The sequence below is a fragment of the Gambusia affinis genome, linkage group LG03 (assembly GCF_019740435.1).
Source record: "Gambusia affinis linkage group LG03, SWU_Gaff_1.0, whole genome shotgun sequence".
NCBI classification, from domain to species: Eukaryota; Metazoa; Chordata; class Actinopteri; order Cyprinodontiformes; family Poeciliidae; genus Gambusia; species Gambusia affinis.
The window spans coordinates 17,246,746-17,269,513 of NC_057870.1; the positions used below are offsets into that span (position 1 = coordinate 17,246,746).

At 36.4% G+C, this 22,768-nt stretch overlaps 2 protein-coding genes across 5 annotated transcripts in view; both read left to right on the forward strand.

Annotated features, from left to right (window-relative positions):
• msh3 (mutS homolog 3 (E. coli)) overlaps window positions 1–16,589 on the forward strand; it is a 41,844-nt gene extending 25,255 nt beyond the window's left edge. For 2 of the 3 annotated variants that reach the window (XM_044109207.1, XM_044109216.1), the window contains 4 exons: window positions 4,237–4,423; window positions 12,556–12,688; window positions 13,041–13,209; window positions 16,268–16,589. In XM_044109207.1, the coding sequence (XP_043965142.1) occupies window positions 4,237–4,423; window positions 12,556–12,688; window positions 13,041–13,209; window positions 16,268–16,349 (571 nt within the window). In that variant the 3' untranslated portion in view covers window positions 16,350–16,589. Of the gene's footprint in view, window positions 1–4,236; window positions 4,424–11,434; window positions 11,560–12,555; window positions 12,689–13,040; window positions 13,210–16,267 lie in introns of those variants that run through there. The other variant, XM_044109225.1, reaches the window with a different exon arrangement.
• A 1,634-nt stretch (window positions 16,590–18,223) lies between these two features.
• The window catches only part of rasgrf2b (Ras protein-specific guanine nucleotide-releasing factor 2b), a 66,803-nt gene continuing 62,258 nt past the window's right edge, over window positions 18,224–22,768 (forward strand). The window contains exon 1 of one of the 2 annotated variants that reach the window (XM_044109234.1): window positions 18,224–18,980. In XM_044109234.1, the coding sequence (XP_043965169.1) occupies window positions 18,705–18,980 (276 nt within the window). In that variant the 5' untranslated portion in view covers window positions 18,224–18,704. The remainder of the gene's footprint in view (window positions 18,981–22,768) is intronic. The other variant, XM_044109243.1, reaches the window with a different exon arrangement.

The following is a 22,768-nucleotide window of genomic DNA, read 5'->3' on the forward strand; positions in this document are numbered from 1 at the left end:
TATGTATTTTTATGTCAATTTATATTGACCTTTGATATATATCTTACACATTTCAACACCTTGTCACTTCAGTGAACATTTCTTAGAGGAACGTAAAATGGCAGCGAGCTTTACACTCTTTGTTGCTTTTTCACTCTCTCTCTCTTTCTCAGTCTCACTCTTGGTTCCTCACACACTCACTTGTTCACTATCTTTATTTGGACTTCTCTTCAAATGTAAAAATAATATTAACTTAAATTGGGGTTACAGTTCATTTTCGTTTTTTACAGGGCTTTGGAAGTAAATAGTTTTAAGTTGGGGTCCATTACATCTTAATAATTTTTTTTAAGTTAAATCAGCCCAGAGTAATCCCTGTTTTACCCAGATGTTCCTGTGTTTTATTGCCTTTGTTTTTTAGCTCTCTTTTTAATTTGCAATATAGATGTTAAAATTGTCTTTATCACAGAAATGAATAATTAATTTCCAGAGGCGAAACACACCCACATCATGTATCTGCTGTTGTCTTCTCTCCTCCTCTGTTGCTTCACTCATCCTGTCAGTAATTAGACTATTTATCGTCTCCCCATCAGAGGTTATGATGCTGGGGCAAATCTGCCTCCATAAACGCTCAATCAGCTCCTACTGCTGTGTCAGCCATAATAAACGCAGCTGTTGGAATTGCCTCGTCACATGAGAGAGGGAAAAATGTAAATTAGAGGTTGGCAGGTGATTTTTAAGGGGAATGATCAGATTTTTTTGGGTTTGGGTGCATTGATGTTAAATCCTATCTGGGCTGATCCACATGACTGATTATAAATGAGGACAAAGAGAATAATCTGGATTAAAATTCTGTCCTGCCTTGCAGAGTCTTATCATTTTATCATTTTTCTGCCCTTTCCACTGTCAAGCAGTAATATTTCTGTTATGGCTGATGGTGTGTGTGTGTTGTTTCATATTGGCTGACAGATGCATATTTCTATGTGGATGCATGCAGCTGCTGCTCTTGCTTGTCAGTATTGAGTCCTGAAGGTTACAGAGCACATTCTTCCGTGGCTCCATGGTTGTTATGGAAACAGCAAGGGGAAGCAGGATGTAAAACTGTTTTAAAACGACCTTTAATTGACAAAGCGTTCAGAGCTGTGATTAGACCTTCTGCTGAAATCTCTTCCTTGCATTTAGAAAGTGACTCGTTTCTTGTTTCGGAGTTCAAAAGACTCGGTCAGTCTCCAGGAATGTGAAAGCAGCAAACAAACATCAGTCTGTGCTCTGCTGCCAAGACGTCTCTGGGTAACACAAACACCTAATGGGGCAGATGGGTGTTGGAAGCATGTGGAGAAAGGTATTTATTCTCCACTCACTGATTCACTTGTGAGTTTTTATAGAGCTGTAGTTTTACTCTGGCTGTGCTTTCTTGCAGGTGGTGTGAGGGGATTCTTTGACCTTTTTCGTTTTATGTGTAACTCACACTGATCGTTTTATTTCAACTATATATATATATTTTTTTTAGATCCCAAGGCATCAAACTTTGTGCATGAATCAGAATATTGGTGCAGAGATTTCAGAATAAGGGATGTAAAGTGCTACCTTATTTATAGTCCACAGATATAAAAATCCACAGATGATTTTTATATAATGATTAAATCTATTTAAGTTTTAAATATTGTTTTGTTTCTTGATATTGGTCCTCATATGGTGAGACGTTTTGGAAGACATAATTTTTCTGCATAATAAAAAGATTAAATGGGTGTTGTGATGGGTTTTCAGTAGCTGTATGGTGCCTTGAAAAAAATAGTAAAATACTAATTACCCTTTAAACTTCACTTTCTGTCAGGTTAAAGTTGCAAACTTAGAAAAAAGGTGCCTTTTATCAGGATTTTATTTCATAGACTATTACTACCTGCTGTAGGATTTGACAAGTTATATGTATTTTGCATTCTTTTGGTGTAATGAGAGGTTACTGTAGCCATTATTTCAGCTCCAATTTGTTTATTCTCTTATTTGTGACACAAGCATACGCGCGGTTTCTAAACAATAGTTGCATTTTCTCGTCTTTTGGACCAATCACTGTGAGCTGGTGAAGTGGTTGTCATTCATGTATGAAATATGGAAATATTTGAGAGCAGTTTATACAAAGATAAAGTGAAATTTGGCAAAAAAAAAAAAGAAAAAGAGGTGTGAAATGTTGACTAATGGAGCCTATTTTGAGAATCTGAGTTTCTGTCAGGGACTCATTCAAACCAGCTGGGCATCCAGCTGTTGCTGCGTTTTCTCTTCAGTTCTGGTTCTTCAGGTTCTGTTTATCCGTTCTGCCTCTCAGTGTGGATCTGCCATCGGTCAGCTTTTAGACACAGAACATGAGAATGAAATGCAGCAGCCTGCCACGCCTCTTTCCTATAAGGCATGTGTAGTGCAACCATGGTAACGGCCGTTCGTGGTTCATTCACAGGAATGGATGGAAGTCGGTTCAGAAAAAGACTGATTTGGAAAGAAGCAGCACTGACTGGAAAAGAGCTTCGGACAGGCGTTTGTGTCGGATGAAGGAAAATACAGACTTCTAGTTTTTCTGTCAAAAATCCAGATGAGCGTTCAGAAAGGTTTTTACGCCTGGAAAGATATCAGTATATTGGTGTTGTATCGGTAATCTGAAAACAGTTGATAGATTTTATATGGCCCTCGGATCCATATAAAATCAGTAACTATATACTTGTACGTCTAAAAAAAAGTTGATGTTGTGAAAAAGTTGAATATTGCCATTAGGAAATAGTAGGTAACTTCTTGCTTTCTTCTAACAACCTTTATTTTGCCTCCATGTGTCTCTGCATTGCTGCAGTAATTCATGCAAAAGGAGCCCCAACCAACTATTGAGCGCATAGAAAGAATACACTTTGCAGAAGCTTGATGTTTCTGTTTAAAATATTGCTATTATTGCTATTTAATATTCTAATTTTCTGGGACAAAAAGTGGTTGGTTTTTATTTTCCGTAAACCACAACCATGAAAAATATAAGATATAAATATTAGTCTGCATTTTGTTCTTTTCATCTTTTGTTTGTTGCAGTCATTGCTCAGATTGTAGCTCCGTCTGTCCACTGATGGCTTGTGGAGAAGATAAGACTGATTGCTGTTTTTTGTGTTTACATTAGTAACGCGTGTATTTGAACGTATCCACACTACGTTAAGAGTGTGAACACTCTCACCGATGGTCTTCCAGCTGTTAGCTACATGGAAGCAGTTTGGTACATTCTGTTTCTATGTGAATCTCCTCCAGAGTGTGTGTGTGTGTAGATATTTTCTGTGCTAGATTGTTGAATTATTTTACAGTCATGTATCACCTCCAAAAGCATACAGTGTCTGGAGTGCTATAAAATGCACTTATGATTTTTTTTTTTCTGTTTTTTATTTTTTATTTATTTTTTGTCAATGTAAAACAGTCATTGACAACCATGGAGGTTATACAGATACCTGAATTAGCTTTATTCACCAATATTATAATCACAAGCAATGCATTTAACTTTAATTCCCCTTTTCTCTTATAATAATGTAAATATTTAATTCATGTTCTTTTCTAAACATGTATATATTAAGTGTCTTTGCAAAAGAGGAAAGCAAGGTTGATGTAGTGGAATATGCATCGATCTGGACTTATTTTTGCAAATAATGTTCTGTTACCTGAAGGCAAAAGTCTCAACAGTTTGTGTCCAGTATATGTGGGGTCTGCAGATATGCGAGTTGTTCTATTCCTGACCCTAAGCCTGCACTTGTTTCCATTAATCATTGTAATTAATCGAGTCATCTTTGTCTGATATCAAAATTAGTTTAATTGCTTTTTCAGAGAGCTGTAAATTATCAGGACAGAATTTCTTGGGGCTAATTTCCTGCTTCATTCTGGTAAAAATGTCTTGATGTTGGAGGAAAAAGTTAATCAAAGCAGCTGGGATGCCTCAAGTACAGATTGGGCAACATGTTGGAGTTTTTCTATTTTTTCTTTTTTCTTTTTTTACTTTTTCCCACAGTTTTGACAAAAGTATAGATAGAATTTTAAATTTCATTCAATAATTCCATCAATTCAGTGAATGAGGATTGTTTTAATGTTGAGGCCAATAAACATTTTTGTAGTTTGTTGACAGATGTAAACATTACGTTTTTATTTCTATCAGGAGTACTTGGTGAAATCATATTCTGAATACCTGGAAACTGGACAGACTTTTGAGTTGGGCTGGTTTGTCGCAAACTTTATTTTCTGTTGCCTGATATTCAGGATGGGGGCTTCGGACAACATCTTCAAAGGCCGCAGCACGTTCATGGAGGAGTTGACGGAGGCCTCAGAGATCATATCTCAAGCCACAGAACGCTCGTTGGTCATCCTCGATGAACTCGGACGGGGCACAAGCACTCATGACGGGATTGCGATTGCCTACGCTACCCTGGAATACTTCATCAAAGATGTAAGTTGGTTTTTATCTGTGCTTATGACTGGGAAAAGTATAATGGTTGACTATCCCAGTTAACCGCTGGGTTAACCAACCTCTTGATGCAACTTGTACCAACAATTTTATTGTAGACACAAATTAAGCCCCCAAAAGCACTTTAACAACTGAGGCCCACAATAAGCAGACATGCAGAGAAGAATGAGCAACATTAATACTAAGACAGAAAGATGTCACAGAAAAGGAAACAAATAAAGGTGAACCCTTGATATCCAAATGGATAAATTCTTTATATAATATTGTTTCGGCTTCTTTTAAATCCTATGCTGCTCATGATGAAAGGTATTCATCATTACACACATACTCTATAATAATTTGTTATGGTCTGTTTATAATAATTAATAGCTCATAGAAATCCAAAAAACAGATAAAAAGGGAGGATTATTAATTAATTAATTATTAACTGACTGCCCTTGACAGAAAATCATTGACATAATCTTTGGCCACCGTCAAGCATGCTGGGAATTAGGAATCCAGATTTGGTCTTATTGATTGTTTATGAAATATGTCCTGCTTCTTTTTGTCAGATTTTATCACATCAATAAGTGCAGAGTAGATCTTCACAATATGAGGAAAGTGCTACCGGAGCGATGACATCTACCAGCGTTTTTCTTGCTCTTCTCTTTCGCACCTGTCACTATCAGCTGTGCCAGGTGTAAACTGGCCTTTGTAAAACGAATATGTGGTAAAGGTTATCATAAAATCTTGTAATATTAAAATGCCACAATATCTCTCATCAAAGCAAAGTCTGTCTCCTGAAGTGCTGCAAGTGTGCTGTGAGGATGTGACTTTATCTGGTGAAATAAGTCTAAATGTGCGATTCCACAACAAGAACCTCTTCTAAGAACTTAGGTAGTTTTCTGGGATTGGGGGTGCTAAGCATTTGCTGGCATCTCATTTATCTTACATTTTATTGTGCTTATATTCAAATGCTTAAAAATCAGCTTTCCTTAGTGGACAGACAGTAAGTTTCCCCACGGAAGTATAGACTCAATACAGAGCTCTGTTGAGAGAAATTGTTCAAATGTTTTGCAGAATTTACTTCTAAGATACAAATTCAATTTCAACTCAACTCTACAGGATCGTGGCTTATTAACTAATTTTAGGTTTGAATGGAGAAGGCATGTTGCTGCAGTTGCTTCATGCATGTTTCTTTAGGATGCATCACAGGCTTAAATTGTGAAATATCTGTGGATTATTACGATTACAATTGTAAACTTTTTAACAATCTTAATTTTGGAAACTTGTTAAATTCAGCTTTATGGCTCAAAGCAATATGGATAGAGCAGCCAGTAACCAGTGGATAACGTTACTGGTTATGCATGGATATTAGGTGATATCGGTTTATATTGCGAGACTGGTTCTGTAAGTTGTCTTTAAAAATACTCTGGAATTTAGTGAAATGTCAAGAAACTTAAAATACTCTAGCTTGCTTACTCCTGATGTTTGTGATGTTGGGTACTGCAAACTAGAGAGTCTGTGTCTGGTATTAGTTTCCTCTATGCTGGAAAAAAGGGATTTGCTATATCAGATGACCAAACACGACTTGACTGAGTTTGCATTTAATTTGGGTTTGAAACATTTGTTTTTTAACTGCTGTGATGAAAAATATTACTGTTTTAGTTGATTCTGTTTAGATTGTTTTTGTCATCGGGGCAGTAATAGTGCATAAAAAAATCTGCAAGGTTCTGAAAGCCCTGAAAATTCTTGCATTTGAGAATCTTAGCTTTAGGTTTTAAAAAGTCTTAAATAAGTTCAGTTGTCCTCACTAGAGCTTAGATTACATTGGATGTTTTAAAGTTGTAGGTTCAGTCATGCATTCTTTCAGGTGCTTTTTTCTATTTTAAAAGAAATGAGGCCATTGAACAATATGAATTCTACGCCCTTGACCTCAATACACACATACACTAATCAAAGCAGGAGCACATCAAAGTGATAAACATAATCCTCTTCATTCCCCCACCTTTAGGCTTTTGTTTTTCAGTAAGAAAACATAAATGGTTCCATAGGGAATGATTGACACCAGCCTTGCTAAGCAAATAGGATTTTATGGCTGCAAACTCTGTTTTGGGAAACAACCTTTCAAACTTTGCATTGCTCTTCTCATTCATATACTAACTGAGTATACTAAATTAGTTTGGCTTAAACATCTTGAAGCTTTGTTATGTCTGCTTCAGTGTTTTTGGAGTGGAAATAAATAGAAGGGGCTTAAAAAAGGACTTAAAGCCTCAGAGTGCAGTGGTTACTTTATTCTACAGCTGCAGCCGCTTTTCTTTGGTTTCATGAGTTTGACTTTCCTTCTGGTTAATGTGTAATCGAAAGTGAACAGCTGGATAAAATTTGGGAGCTCTGGTATTTTATTGTGGGTTAATTCTGTTTTCTAAGATCCTATTCCAACAGGTTTTGGTTGCTATGGATAAAAATGGATGAGTTAGGATGCATCTTTAAAAACTTCCCTCCAGTTTTTATATTTTGCCGGTTTTGCATTAATCTTGGATGGAATCATGGGAGTTATGTAATTCTGCAGGAGACCATGGAATGAAATGTGTCAGTAGTCATTTATGCAGCAGGGATCTTTTATTGGCTGCAGGAGGACGCTCTCTACCTTGCATAACGGGATTGATTTATAAGAAAACATCTCGCTATTAAAAGAAAAGAAAACAAAAGGGCAGTAAAGAAGTTATGTGATATGGGAAGAAGCCTCTTTTCAATTCTGGCTTCCTGCTTGGGTTTCTCATGCTGTCTCCTTGACTTCCCACTCCTCCCCCTCCTGTTCCCTGCTATGCAGACGCTTAATGTTAACGTCAAAAGCCGGACTACTCCTTCTTGATCTCAGTTGTTATAGAAACACACCTTTCCATTTGAGAATAGTTAAGAGTATGGATGGATTTCACAGCACGTCTCAATAATCGAGAGAGCCTGGAAGCATTGCCGAGTAGGGAGGAGAGGTTCTCTAAAATTAAAAAGATCTGGTGAAAGTTGCTCTATTACTGGCATGATGCCGGCTCTTTGTGTCTTTATTAATGTTCAAAAAGAAGAAGCTCACATTGTTCTCTGGGATGCACGTTGGGTCCCGGGTCATCTGGACCTGATTCTATGACTCAGCATTTGCATGTGAAAGAACTACGTTTGCAAAGAGGGAATCATGTCCTTGGAAACAAAAAGACCAAGAGCTTCACACTAATGGATAAATATCTTGTGCAGCAAATCCCTGCATGTGGGAGTAAATGTTCTGATGTGTTCATGCTGATGCACAGAACTCCAAACACATTTTCTTCTAAGCTCTCTGTACTCGTTTCTGCCTCCAGTACATTCATGCACACGAGTTTAGTGCAAAGTTTATTTTGTGCTTTTTTTAATACCGCTTTAGATTTTTTTCAAATGTCTTAAAGTTCTGACTTTGTTGAAAAAACTGGTGTGGAGGTTTTTGAGTGAGTGCAGCTTGTGGTTCAACACCATAAAAGGTAAAAAGGAAGAAGAAAAAGAAAAAAAAAAAGAAATAAAAGAAAATACTTATTCTTATGTTTTTCAAGTTATAAGTATTTTACCACCACTTTAAGTTTAAATATCCTTAAGATAAAAACAAAAAAACAAAACAAAAAAAACCCCCACAAATACACAACATTACCATAATAAAGTTAACTTATGGCACATTTTGCATTGTCTAATTATGACAAACCAAGTCACCTGGGTTTCCTAGAGTTCACACTGTATTTCTCTGTGTTTGAATCTCAAGTAACCAATTAAATATTTTGTAATCCATTTGCTTTGTTGTCGTCGACTTTCCCATTTAGGGTTGCTGTGAAAACTTTAAGTTGAAGTTATACAGTTCAAAGAACTCCATCAATGAAACCATAATAATAGTGCCAAGTCAGTCTTTTTTAAAAGCATTTTATTAAAACTTGTCATATTTTTGCCCTTTTTAATAATCAGTCACTCAAGGTCTTATATGCTTCATGACGAATGAACACATTTATGACCAGTCTCTTTTTTTTTTCTTCTTTTTTGCATCTGTTTCCATTATTGTTCTTGTGCCACGTTTTGTTTGGTATAAGTTGCATAATAATTCAGGATTGTGATTGAAATCAATTTCAATATAAATTTAAAAAATCAAAAGTTTTAATAGGCTCCCTAAACCAGGCTGTGTGCTTTTGAGAGTTAATGGACAGTCAGGTATCCTACATGGAAACTTTTTATTTTTACAGTGCAGAGTCAGCGTATGGCTGTGAAAGATTAGCGTCGTGTCAGATGTTTTATCCAAAGCAACAAACTGTAAACTGAACACATCTGGACTTTCTCTCTCACGCACCTCTGATTCCTCTTTTTTGTTTGTAAACATTGCAGATATGGGTTTACATTACTTGTGCTGATTTGTATACATGGTGACTTGCAATGTTAAAATCTCTTCTTATTGAAGTCTTAACTGTTGCCCTTTTTTAGTTGCTTGTGAGACAAATACCCAGGTAAACAGGTATCCATTCAACTTAAATGTGATGAGACAATTGTTTTATTAATAAAATTCTGCATTAATGAATCTTTTAATCATTGTCTAATCAATTAATTGTTTCAACACTAATGTGATCAGATTATTGCTCTGCAGAGTGGAGCTCTCGGGGCACCCTGAGGTTCTCTGGTAACGAGCTGCCATTAGAACCCAATTAGATTATTATTCAGATTCCAGCCTCCATCCGGAAATCCTGCTTTGTTTGTAGCCTTTAGTGCAAGAGAAGACTTTTCTATTTGTGCATGTTGATTATTGATTTGTTCTTGTTGAATCTTAACAGTGCAGGTGGAAGCATGTGGGAGTGAAACCTCATCTGTTGACAGACCCAAATTATTTCTTTTCTGCTCCACGTCCATAAGAATGATGATTAAAGAAACATAAGAGAAAATGGGAGATTATGAAATATTTGCTCTAATAGTATGCTTTGTATATTTTGAAGCGTGTAAATGTTCTATTAGGGGGTCCTTGACAAAGATTCTGCCATCATAACAGGTGGTATTCTTGTGTTCAAAAGCCTTACCATGACTTTTCTAAATATTCTTCTTGTGATAATGGGCCAACAGTTCAGCATATCTCTCCTCAACCTAAAGCTTTTCTCAAGAGGGAATTTAGCTTGGCCATGTAGACAGCTACAATTTTTAGCTATGTCAAAAGTTTCAGTTTGCATTTCATTATCTTTCTTCTCTTTGGATGCTTCTCACAGTCAAGCTCCTTGGTTTCATTTGATCCATTTTGTCCCTGACTCATCATATTGCAGGGATACTGTTGTATCCAGTTTGATGGGCTTGAGCTTTGACGGTTCTTTTATTGTTCCTGAACCTCAAAATCAACATCTATTCGTCTGAGAGTGAGGATCTGGATCAAATGGCTGAAACTTGGAGATTGCTGAATGTTTTAACAAAACAATATCACTTTCATGAAGTTCCAAACTTCACCTTATTGAATTTACAAACTGTGACAGGAAACCAGCAATTCAACAATTCTTCCATTAAAGCTGTCCCATGTCCAGCCAGAATTGTGAATTTTATTGCTATGATATCACAATTTTCTCAGGTTTGTTCTGCTTTTACATCTTTATCTCCACACAGCTTTAAACTGTATGACTTTAACAACAAATTCTCATCAGCTGTAGACTTTAATATTCTGTTCAGTGCAATATTAACTAACAAAGTCTGTGACCACAAAACTAAGTGGGAGACGGATTTTGCTTTTAAATATTCTTTTTTTCCAATTACCGAGGAAAGGAACCACAATGACCTCTTTGTGGAGCCGAGATGCAACAGTGGATTTAGCACCTGATTATTTTTTAATAAGTTTGACCAGTTGTTCTGTTGGGTATCTACTTGGAAAAAGATAATTGCATTTCCCTGGCTAAAATACAGATGAGTTAAAATGATGTATTTGGTGAAACTATGTGTCAAGAGTTCATATTTAAATATGAATCAAATGCAAAATAAAAACTTTTTAAGAACAGAAAAAAATAGGTGCAATCTTTGTCACTATGAAAAACATTTATATCATTTAGACCTAAAAAAAAATTATGTGAATGTGGCAAATGTCTATTTTACTAAGTATTAAAAGCACTGCATCTAAAACTATGTGTGCCAATAATGACTTGGTTTCAACAATTCCTAAAACGTAGGAGAGGATTTCTCTAACAGTATCTCTGTACTGTGTTTTCCATTTGCTTGATTGCCTCACTAATGTGAGCAGAAGAAGGTAATGCATCTGTTTTACTAAAAAGCTTTTAGAAACCGCCTTCAGAGAGATGCACTAACCAGTGAAATGTTTCTGCAGATGTCTGAAGCGGCCTGAGTAAGTGACTGACTGTGTGCACCACTTGCTTTGTGGTTTTCACGTGGAGCCATTAATTCCAGGGTTCAATCATGTTGCCTCTCTGTATCTTTCACCTCTGGCTGAGGTGAAGAGCTCCTCTCACTTCGGTCATTTTTTTCAGAGCCTGAAAAGCTGAGTTTAGTGTCTGCACCCAAAGGCAGGAGAATTAGAGAGGCTGAATACGGAAGGCATTGAGTGACAAAACAAAATAAGTGAGAACACTGTACGGGAGAAAATAAATAAGCAGTGAGTGTACAGGTTATTATTTCAAAAATGCTGTTTGCTGGTTGCAAAGACAGAGAATAAAAGCAATGTTAATGTTGATGCTACATTTTTTTTTTGTAGCTGCATCTTGCATAGTTTTCTCAAGCTGTTGTATATTCACTATACAGAGACCCAAGAAAGCAAATATTGCTTTTAGATATCATCTGTTAACTTTTAGCTAAATAAAGGTGGCATTCTTCAAATGCGCAGCTAAAAGAGAAATCGACAGTATGCCTTAGTTGTTTCATCCTAAAGACTTTTTATTGCATTCACTTGGAAAAGGCTGTTATTGTTTTGAAATGTTAGGGTGTCAGTGTTGCTAAATTTTCCATCATGTCATTCCTATCCTGTCGTTATATTTATAGCGTTTCATGGGATGAAGATAAGGACAGGTGTGGGAGTGAATGGACCGATGATGGTGTTGTGTTGATTCTGGTATCAACTTCTCCTCAGGTAGCTGGAGTTTCTGTTTGTTGTGATACTTATTTTTTTTTGTCTGCCTCTTCAGTCACGCGAAGCTTGCAAATTTGTTATGCCGTTTTTAATCTCTTGAGCCCTAACCTTTGGCTTCAACAAGTCTGTGTGTGTTGAACACACACCCACAGTGAAACTGGATGTTTACTCTGATTGGTAGTTCAATTTCAAGACAAAGTGGCTAATTTGTGTTTGTGTCTTTCTCTCTCACATAAAGCTCACATAGAAATTTTTAGTTTTTCGGTTCATTGATTACCAACAAAAACAAAGTTTACAAACCTTCTAATTACATTAGGAACAAATTATAATCAGCAGCCTGAGCACAATTTACCCAACATTCAGATTGTTGTATTTTATTAACATCATGAGTCTAACAGACAACAAAAACAAAGGTTTCTCTTTAATGCAAATGTTGTATTAATGTAAATTTTTTTTACATTAATACAGTAAACAGTGGTGTCCTTGTTTATCTACTACATGACCTTTTGTCTTATTTCCCTTAAGATGTTTTAGGAAGTTTAAGACAACTGTCTGACTGTGTCAGGCAAATCTCAGAAACTGTCAAGTTCAGAGACAGAAAACCTTTTTGTCTTTGCCATCGGGGAAAGAATGGCTTATAGAGAATTACACTAAAGTCAGATTTATGCACAAGTTTAATCTTTTGATCAGCTGATGAACATACTGTTTAAATTAAAGTGCAGTTTTCATTTGAATAAAGGATATTTTTTTTCCTTCCTTCTGATTCGTCTTGCATTTTGAGGCTCCACTTCCAACCAGGTTGTCATCCTCAAGCATGAAATGTGACTGCTTCCTTACAGGTCGAAAGATTTTTATCAGGAATGTTTTGCAGTTTGAGGTAAAAAAAAATAAAAATCGGCCTCATTTCACTGAATCCTCTCGAAAAACCCAACTCCACTCATTTGAACCTGATTGTGCAGAACTTAACATTTACAGGTTCTGTTGATTGGACCATCCTGGAGAGTAATCCTATACTTTCTCTTCTCTCTCACAGGTGAAGTCCTTCACCTTGTTTGTGACCCATTATCCTCCTCTGTGCGAGTTGGAGCAGGTGTATCCTCAACATGTGTCCAACTTCCACATGGCTTTCTTACTTAATGAGCCTGACGTCACAACTGATGCTGATGGTACGTTTCCACTTTTATGCTAACGTTGCTGTAATACCATAAACCTGTTGCTAGATTGTGCAAAACATAGACATGGTTGTTTATATCAGGATTCATTTTTGCACTTTAAAGGGGATTAATGATGCAAAATACACATTGTGCACATTTTTGTACTTCCATTTGGTTATCTACTGCTTCTCAAAAGAGTTCAAGCATTAAACATAAAACACCCAGTCGGATTTTAGCAAAACTGCATTATGTATGTCTGATTTTGTGCAAAAAATGTAATGAACATGTTTTGTACAGTCCTACACTGTTCAGGGAAACATAATAGGTAATCTCTAAGATTTTATGCCACTGGGTTTGTTGTCAGATGGAGAGATTCAGCCAGAGTTCATCACCTTCCTCTATCAGTTAACCGAAGGAGCTGCGGGCCGAAGCTACGGCCTGAATGTGGCGCGACTGGCTGACGTTCCTGACCCGATACTACACACCGCCTCTTGTAAAGCCCAAGAGCTGGAGCACATGGTCAACGCCAGGAGGTAACGCACACATAGCCACCCTGACATTTTCTTCAAGGAGACACCTTCTGTGCATGTCAAGTCAGTCTGTATTTTTATGGTGTGCATAGTGTGAGCTCCTTGTGTGCTCTTAACCATTCTGAGAGTGATGCACGAAATCTTATGAGCTCAGTATAAATCTCAGTTCCCAAATTATTTAAATATTTTAAAGCTCAAATGCAAGATTGACACTCAAAGATATGGCTCTATCATAATGTTATAGACATAAACAAAAGCTAACGTTTATTTAAACTTCAACACTCAAATGCACTTGATTTTATTCCTGAGTTCACACATTTGAACCGGAAAATGTGCCACTCTTCCTGGAAAATAGGGAGCGATGCGAATGGCACAAGATTACAGAAGAAAGATTTGTCATCATGAGATGCTTAAAATTCCCCTTAAGTAGCTGCAGCAGGTGTTAATGAAGCAGCTTTGTTTTAAATGGCTTTACTTGGAGTAACAGATACATTTCAAAGAGAGATGGCAGCAGCAGAGTCTCTGTAATTGAGTCTTTTGCTCTAATGTGTCTAAATATCTGGAACTGAATAAAATAAATTGGTTTCTTTTGTCATGCCTGATTTTTAATGAATGTTTTTTGACCCTGTATGAGCTGCAGTGAAATTTTATGCTGAATTCTGACTTCTATATTATTAAGCTTTGCACAAATATGCAGATCTGTGAAAAGATGCAACTAAAAAGCATAGTACAGATTTCTTCCATTTTTGCCTGATTTGTCACACTTAGGTCATCAATCACATTTTAATCAGGCAAAACTACTTTGAAATATGCTAGGAGTAGTTTTCATTTCAACATATGATTTAATTTCAAAATATTTAACAAAAACCAACACGACTCATTGTGAAAAAGTATTCACATTGAGTCACCTGCTTGATTTTTTTTTTTTCACCATGGGGGAATTTTAACACACTCTTCTTTTCATAATTGTTTTATGCAATTATTTAAGGTGACACCACCACACCTCAATCAGATTTGAGTTCAGTCTTGGACTAGGCCACTTCAAAACCTTTGTTTTGGCTTTAATGAGTCATTCAGAGGTGGTCTAGATAGGATCAGCTTTGTGACTCAAGTGTGCTTGAGTTTAAGTTTGTTGAATGTTCTTCAGAAAGAACGGGAGGCACATCTTCCACAAAGTTCAATTTGCTTTTCTTTGTTTTTCCACTAAATATTTTCTTAGAAGTGTCTCTAGAGACTTCTAGTATGCAGTGGTTTTGGCCTTGAAACTCTTCATTGTGTTTGCCATTTTTGACCAGCTTCTAATTCTTGTACCACGATCATTTGCAGTGCAATAGAATAAAACAGAATAGAAATATCCTTTACTGTCCCACAGTTTGGAAATTCAAGTGTACCAGCAGCAAATGGAAGAATGCATACTCAAACTACGATAAAAACTATAAAAACTGAAAAATAACGGGTAAGGAAAAAAACATAAGAAAAAAAATACTATACAGTTATTAAGAACAGCATACTTTTGAATTCTGTAACTGAGCATGGTTGTTTTTTTAAAATGCATGAAATGCGTTTGTGTATTTGTGCATAAACACCTGGATGTTGTTCTGCGTTACTTTGTGACTTTCTGGGTGAGTCGTTGAATATTGGCTACTGCCATTCAATGATAGGTTTACAAATTGTTGGATGTTTTTTCCATTTGTGGCTCTGAAATTGGATCACTGATGTCCCAAGACCCTGGAAATGGCTTTGGAACTATTCCCATGTCAAATACTTTGGTTCTTTAATGTTCTTGATTCTTGATTTAAAGAACATTTAGCTTTGCACAAATATGCAATTTACATTTAAATCAAGAACATTTGGTGTTCTTGATTTTTTTGAGCATTTTTTAACCTACCTTTTGTTGCTAGAAAGGGTTATTGAAGTGGATGTTGTGATTTTACAAGTTTATTAGTAATCAGGACTTAATGTGGCTCGTAATGTTTAGTGACAAAGTGATATTTAACTTAACTTTTTGAATATGTTTTTTCTTTTAATGAATGAAAACATTTAAAAAGTGCATTGTGTTCACTTAGATTTCTCTTGAGAATCAAATCTGGTTGATTTGAAACATTAAGATGTGACAAAATAGCCAAAAATATAAAAAATTTGAGGTGACGTTTTCATACCACTGTATTTTTCTGTGTATTACAATCATATATACTCAAAGTTGAGAAGTGAAATATATATATATATTTTAGAAATTTTAGTTCTGATTGTTAAAAGACACATTTTGTATCTATGCAGTCACAAAGGTATTTGCAGTTTATTTTTTTGTGGGAAGTAAATTTTACTCCCTAAAAGAGGCCTACATTAATAATAGTAAAGTATTATTAGAGTTTTAATAATTTACGTTGCCATCTGGTTGGATTTGCTCTCTTAAAGCTGAAGACAACGTATTCTGTCCTCAAAGCCACCAGAGTCCACAGTCATTTCAGCTGGATGAACATGGGAGGTGCTGATATCAGCTTTCTGACGGAAAGGCTTCTCTGTGAAGAAGCTGAAGTGCAAAAAAATGTTCTGAATGACTTTGGACACATTCACTGAGTTTGTATATTAAATTTAAAATCCATCTATTTGATGCTGACGCAGAAGGCTTCTCTGCTGGAGTTCAACACACAATTCCTGTGTGTCTCAAATTCAGCTTAGTGCTGAGTGATGAGATGGAGGATTGGATAATTGTTGGTGTTTTAGCAATAAATCAGCATATTGCTGTATATGTCATTCTCTGTATATAACATACAGGCTGCTGCATGGCTGTTTATCCCCTAACCTCTCCACCACATTAAAAAAATGTCAACACTATGTACACACACGCCCACACACACAGAGACAGCCACTCAATCAGAGTATGTTTATATTAGACGCGTATGTCCAACAAAAAACAGAGAGGAGTTAAGTGTAGATTTCCTTTTATTTCTACATAAATGTTTGAAACTGCATCATTTTTGTTTCCGTAATATCTAAAGGAAACACAGTATTTTCTAGTCCAGGATGGTTAATTTTTTGGTGTGTTTCTGTGTCTCTGCAGGAAGTATCAGAAACTTCTCTCAGCTCTTTGGAGCATCTGTGACAAATCCTCCCTCGAAAAGTGGCTGCAGTCAAACTCTTGATGTCTCAACAACCATCGAACTGGAAACACTTCCAAGAAATAAATGATGTGCCATCAATGATTGAACATTTTTAATGTTCACACAGGAGTCTTTTTCTCTCTAAAGGAGCTTGTTGATTATGCAGTTTCAAGCCCCTCAGGTTCTGGTAGCTGTCACAATAGTTGATACTAAAGGGTCACATTTTATGTACAACTGTGTGGTGTCCATCTATTCAGCAATCAAATAAAGAAAAATGCCATACCTGCCTTATTTTATTACCTTTAAACTGGAGTTCTCTTGGCCAACATTGAAATAATAATCATTACAATGGATTCATTGCTGAGACTTTGGAAACACATTATTCTTTTAAAAAACAGGAGTGTGCAAGTAAAGTGGAATGCATTCAAATAATCCTAATGTTTAAATTTAATTTCTTTGTTATTGCTTTTGTTTCGAGCTAAATTGAAACAAAATGCGATTATTGGAAGTCTTCACTTATTGTTGAACGGTTCTGGACTCGTGGAGCATTTTAATAACATACCCCTTTTTATTTGGTACACAGTTGAGCGTTTTTTTATTGCATGCACACTAATTGCATGGACTGCATAAAACGCCAGTACAACTTAGAACACAATTATGCTTTCAGCAGTTTGCATTTATGATGATGGTGTTTAATGATAATATCCCCTCGATCTCCACCATAATAGACTAAGCAGCCCAACTCATGTAAGATCATTTTAGTTAGGCATTGACAGTTTTAAAATTATATTTTATAAATTTCTTGTATAAGATCTGACTGAAGAACATTTTGTGGCTTTATGTAAATCCAATATGTCTTACTTGGAAGCAAATTTAATACATGATTAAAATAAAACTAAAATTCCAAAATTAATTCCAAACATCACGCAACACTATTGGAAATGTTCCACCATTAAGGCATAAACTCTGTTTCCCCCCATTTTTTCCTTGCAAAGGAAAAGGAATCAAAAGTACCTGACGCATAAAATGTGAAACTTCAACTCTACTTTGACTAGTTTGCAACAATCGCGAAGCACTTTAAAAGACAAGTCCGTCTCAGTTCAAATGCATATGAATGCAATTCAGCCCAGTCCAGTCATATAGTCAGTTTCATATTCAGTTATATCCAAGATGCTGAATGCTTTTGGTATTACTTCAGAATGCAACCCTGTGATAAACGCCCCCACATTGACCCTGATCTGTCTGCAGGCCTCGGCTGCAGTTCAACTTTTTATCAAACTTTTTATTTTTCACCTGGATAAAATTCTTACCAACATATTTTTCATACAATGGAAAATGTTAAGTAAATACAAAGCATTAATCTTTTCACAAACAATTGTTTAGAAGTATAACCTCGTCTATGCGGAGATTGTTACTCAATTGCTGACTTTGTTGCAACAAAAAATCAGCTTTTAAGTGGCTAAATATACGAAACGTTTTCCAAAAAAATTGATCCAAATCCGATTTGTGTGACTGAGAAAGAAATTTGTCAAAACCGAGCCAAAAAAGTATTTGAAAATTAGATGCAATTCTGTTAATACAACAAACTTTATATCAAACAAAAAAAACTCCAGCTTTATTTGCTTGGTTTTAGTCTTTTTTTCCCTCTAGACCTGCAAATTGACAACGATTTTGTCCCACGTGACAAAAAGGTTGGACACCCCTTTCTTAGGCCTTCATTTAACAGCTGTATTTATGCCGAGATTTAAACACAGGTGGATTTTATTTACTAACTAGAGTAAAGGATGGAGAGTTGAAAAACAGAACTGTAGTCGAAAATGCAAAAGAAAAAAATACCAGCAACAACTTGTGTTCTTGTTATTTTTATTTGCTTGTTAAGCAGAGATAAATCAACAGTTGCCTCTGAGGATCTCTGTGAGTTTCAGCTCTCATCTCTCACTCTCCCGGAGAAACAAGCAACTCTCGCTCCGCCTTTAAATCCACCAACTCCAGGATCCGCGCGCATCACGGAGAGGGAGACGGATAGAGAGATAGAGAGACCTTGAGAGACTGAGCGCAGGAGAGAGAGGGACAGAGTGAACCGCTGCCAAAGCGGATTACAGCGCGTCGCCTCTGTGATTCTTTCTCTTCGTCTGGTTTCCCCCTCCTGCTCTTACAGTCGTTTCTTCTTGGAGGAGAGAACCATGGCTTTATTATTAACTGCGTGTTGGATCGGCGCATCTTTACAATGAGTTCCTCCGCTGCTGCGCTTCCGTCACCGCGGCAACTTTTCCGTGCGCCACGGCGCCACTGAGGCGCTTCTCGGTGGGAAAGTTTTACATGAAGCCCGCGTGGACCATGGGCTCTCGGTGAAAGCTCCCTCTTTCTTCCCTCTGCCTTTCAAGCTGCGCGGCAAAAATGCAGAAGAGCGTCCGCTACAACGAAGGGCACGCACTGTTCCTGTCGGTGGTGGCGCGTAAAGAGGGCACCAAGCGCGGCTACCTGAGCAAGAAGACGGCGGAGAACAGCCGGTGGTCGGAGAAGTTCTTCGCCCTCTACCAGAATGTACTGTTCTACTTCGAGAACGAGCAGAGCGCGCGACCAGCTGGGATTTACCTGTTGGAAGGATGCACCTGCGAGCGCACGCCTGCGCCAAAAATATCCACGACCGGGAAGGAAGCGCTGGAGAAACAGGTGAGGTATTTTTTTTATTTATTATTTCGTCTCATTTATTAATTTATTAAGGTCTTTAAAATCAAAAAATCCCAAACATTTAGTCACTCAGATTGAATGTTCCTAAATCAAATTAAAAGTGTGACAGAGAAAGTTAAACAGATGCATCTGAATAATTAGGAACAGCATTCATACTTTTTGTTTGTACAAGACATAGAGACACAGTTTTTCATTCCCCTCAACTTCCTAGTGCTTAAGTAACACACAGCTGAGGTTTTATATGTCCAAGTCATCACTGTGGTAGCTTGTGCGCCGTTTTTCTACCACCGTGTTGTTCAGAATATTACAGTTGAGTGGAAGGAAAACGTGTGGCACAAAAAGGTGCACAAGCAACACAGATACAAGCAGCCTTGAGAGGACTGAGAAGGAAATCCATTCACAGGTTTTATAGATTCACAAAGCACAAACTGCATCTGGAGAAAGAGCCTCACAATTCAGGAGCCACCTTTCACAGACATATCCAAGTCTTGGGCTACAACAGATTTATTTGTGTTAAGATATTCCTAAATTAGAGGTAACATCAGAATAATAAGGAGAAAGTGAACTGGCTGCTGCTCAGGTGTCCAAAGTCTTGTTTTGAGTTAAAAGTAAAATTAGCATTTTATTAGAAGTTTAGTGTCGGCAGGAAGGCGTTGCTTGAGGTCCAGTAGTGAGTTTCCCACAGTCAGGGAGTCATGCCATCTGCTGCTGTTTGTCCAATGTGTATCATCAGGTCTAAGCTTAGCACAAACATCTACCAGGAAATGTGAAAGCTCTTTGAATGTCCCTTGGCTGACGAGTTTGATAGAGATGGTGATTTTATTTTCCAGCAGGACTAATACCTGTTTCAATGACCGTGGTTCTTGATTGGCCAGCAAAGTGGCCTAACCTGAACGCCTTAATGAAGTATCTTCATGAAGAAGATAAGATTACCGTAATCAGAGATAATAACTTAGATAATCTTATGGTCATCGCAATCTGGGGTTTCTTAACGCCTCACAGACCTTTCGTTTTCTAAATAAAATTACTAAAACAGATGTACTCTCAGATTTTAATTGAGAGACACATGAACGTGAGAATGGAAGATGTACTGGTGGGAAAAGAAAAGTGTCTCATTCCACAGACTGGGTGTATAAACATTGGGAGGAGAATTTCCTTCCTCTTTTACCTTATTTAGAAAATGCTCTTTCTCTGCTTTGTCATCAAGTTTATTATTGTTTTTCAGAGCTCAAGTTCTACTTTGACTGTGACGGTTTCCCTGCTTAAATTCTGAATATACTATATTTTTTTGTTGTTATTTTTCATCTTTTATTATATTTAAAGTGTTTTAAAATATTTATCCATAAATTTGCTGTTTTATGTTAAATATTGACACATATTAAATACTAATAGGACTCTGATGATTTTATTAAGTCCTTGAAGTTTGGTGTCCTGCAGCTTTTAGATAATTATGTCTCTGCTTCGTCATACTTGACTTATATAATCAGGTGATTAGCAGGACTGTAAAGAACTAGAGTGGATGCTCAGGTGTGTTGAACCAGAGACATGTTTACATGTTGCGGGACTCAGGCCCCGTGGTGGTCAGCACTGAAAATGTTGTGAATTAAACTCAACCTGCTAAATTGATTACTTTTTCAGTGTTGTTACTTAGACTACCTTCTTATTATGTTACATTTAAGGGATGACTGCACTGAATTCAGTTCATAGAAACATTTCTGCAGACTATGCTGGCATATTTATTTATCCTCAGTTTCTATTGTTCTATTAAATCTCTATTTAAAGAACTCACTCAGATCAAAGATCTCCTGGAAAAGACAGACAGTTTGAGGTAAAGACTCAAAAATATTATTAAGAGGTAGGAACAAATAACAAAAGATGATGTTCAAATGATGAGAGCTTATATAACATGTTTTCTGTCATCCATCTTTATAGTAGAAGTCATGTAAGGCTCTAATCATGTTGGCAAATAAAAAACATCTTGGTGTTTCATGGTGAGACATCAAAAATGAACTCCTGTACTCATTTCCATCTGATTAAAATACTTTCACAATAAGTGTCACATTTGTAGTGCATTTTGCAGATCTAGAATAATATTTAAAAAGAATCTTTAAAAAATGAAATAGGAACAACATGTGTTTTTGTAAAACAAACAAAAAAATAACCCTGACAATTTACTGAACTTTAGTTTTTATTAAGAAGTTAAAATATTTACTGACTTTGGGCTTAAACTTCCAAGTGTCAAAATGGGATTTTTTTTTTCCTGAGTCCAACATGAAGCCAATAACAATCAGTAAGGTTCAGAATGCATTTGTAAACACCCGCTTTTGACTCTGATACCCCTAAATAAAACCCAGTGGAAACAATTTGAGTTTTCCTCAGTGCATTTATATCTCAGTGTATATATATATATATATATATATATATATATATATATATATATATATATATATATATATATATCAATCAATCAAACTTTATTTATACAGCAGTAAGCAGGGATGAAGCTGTGGAGAAGTTCAAGACAGCGTTGGGTTATAATCTCACAGTTGTATAATTGGTATATGGAAATGTGCAGCAAGCCTTGCATAACACAATGCAAATCACAATAAAACAACGACCAGTGAAGCAACATAAAAATATTCTATTTTATCAGCCTAAGCACAAAAATCAAACAACTTCAAGGCCTCCATTAAGTTCCCATTTTGCTAGACAATGCTTAGGTTTTCTGAAACTGTTGCTTGTGCTGCAGTTTCTGGTTTAACTGAACTTTTCTTAATCTCCAGCTCTGTAAAAAACAGAAGCTCCGCCTTTGTGATCTAAATTACAAAGTTGAAATAAAGCTCTGCGGATTTAAATAATTTATGCCTGTGCAACTTGGATTTGTACTAACAAGCCAGCAGCTGGATGTTTCTGGGTCAGTTCTTTGTGCATTAAATTAGTGATATGCAGTGGGATAGTTTGGACTGGAAATGTTGTGGAAATGTCACATCTCTGTTGCTCCAGTATTGGCACATGGGGAATTACAATTCACAAATGTTTTTACTGAGAATGAAGCTACTGAAAAAGTGAATAAAAAGGCAGGTCTATGACTATTTCACATTCACATTTATCCCTGTCTATCCCAGAAAAATGCAATGAAATGTATCATTTTTCATCTATATGTACCGTTTAAATTTACATATAGATGTAAATTTGGTGATCCAAATCTTGGAACTAAGATTTGGATCACCTATTTGATGTAAGCTTTCAGTAGAAAAGCTTGTTTTTGTTATGTGTCTTTTCAACAAAACTTTCCGTTACAGGATTTTTTTTAATCCAATGAAACTATAATAAAACTAATACATAGTTTTTTGGCTTAGCCTACACAGCTGTATTGGTGAATGTTGTGTGGAGGAGGAATATGACATTTATTTATTTATGGCTAACTTAACTATGTTTGAAAATGTACATTTTGTAATTAGTCAACAGTTTGATACTGTTTGATTTTAAAATCACCTGAAGTTCAATAATCATCTAAAATGTAAAATAAGGTCAGACAACCTCAAAGTTGGAGTTTGTTGGCAATGGGCTCTTTGCACATACGGTGCTGACGTCACATCTGCATGAGCGAAATGCGTCTTTCTTGTTTCCGCTTTGAGTTACCATGACAGCTAGAAAAGATAAAGTTGTATTTCAGATGGACATAAAGCAATACTATGAACATTGTGGTCTTACAAACATAATGGGCTTTTCGTGGATTGCTGAATTAATCGCTTAGCGATCCTTAATTC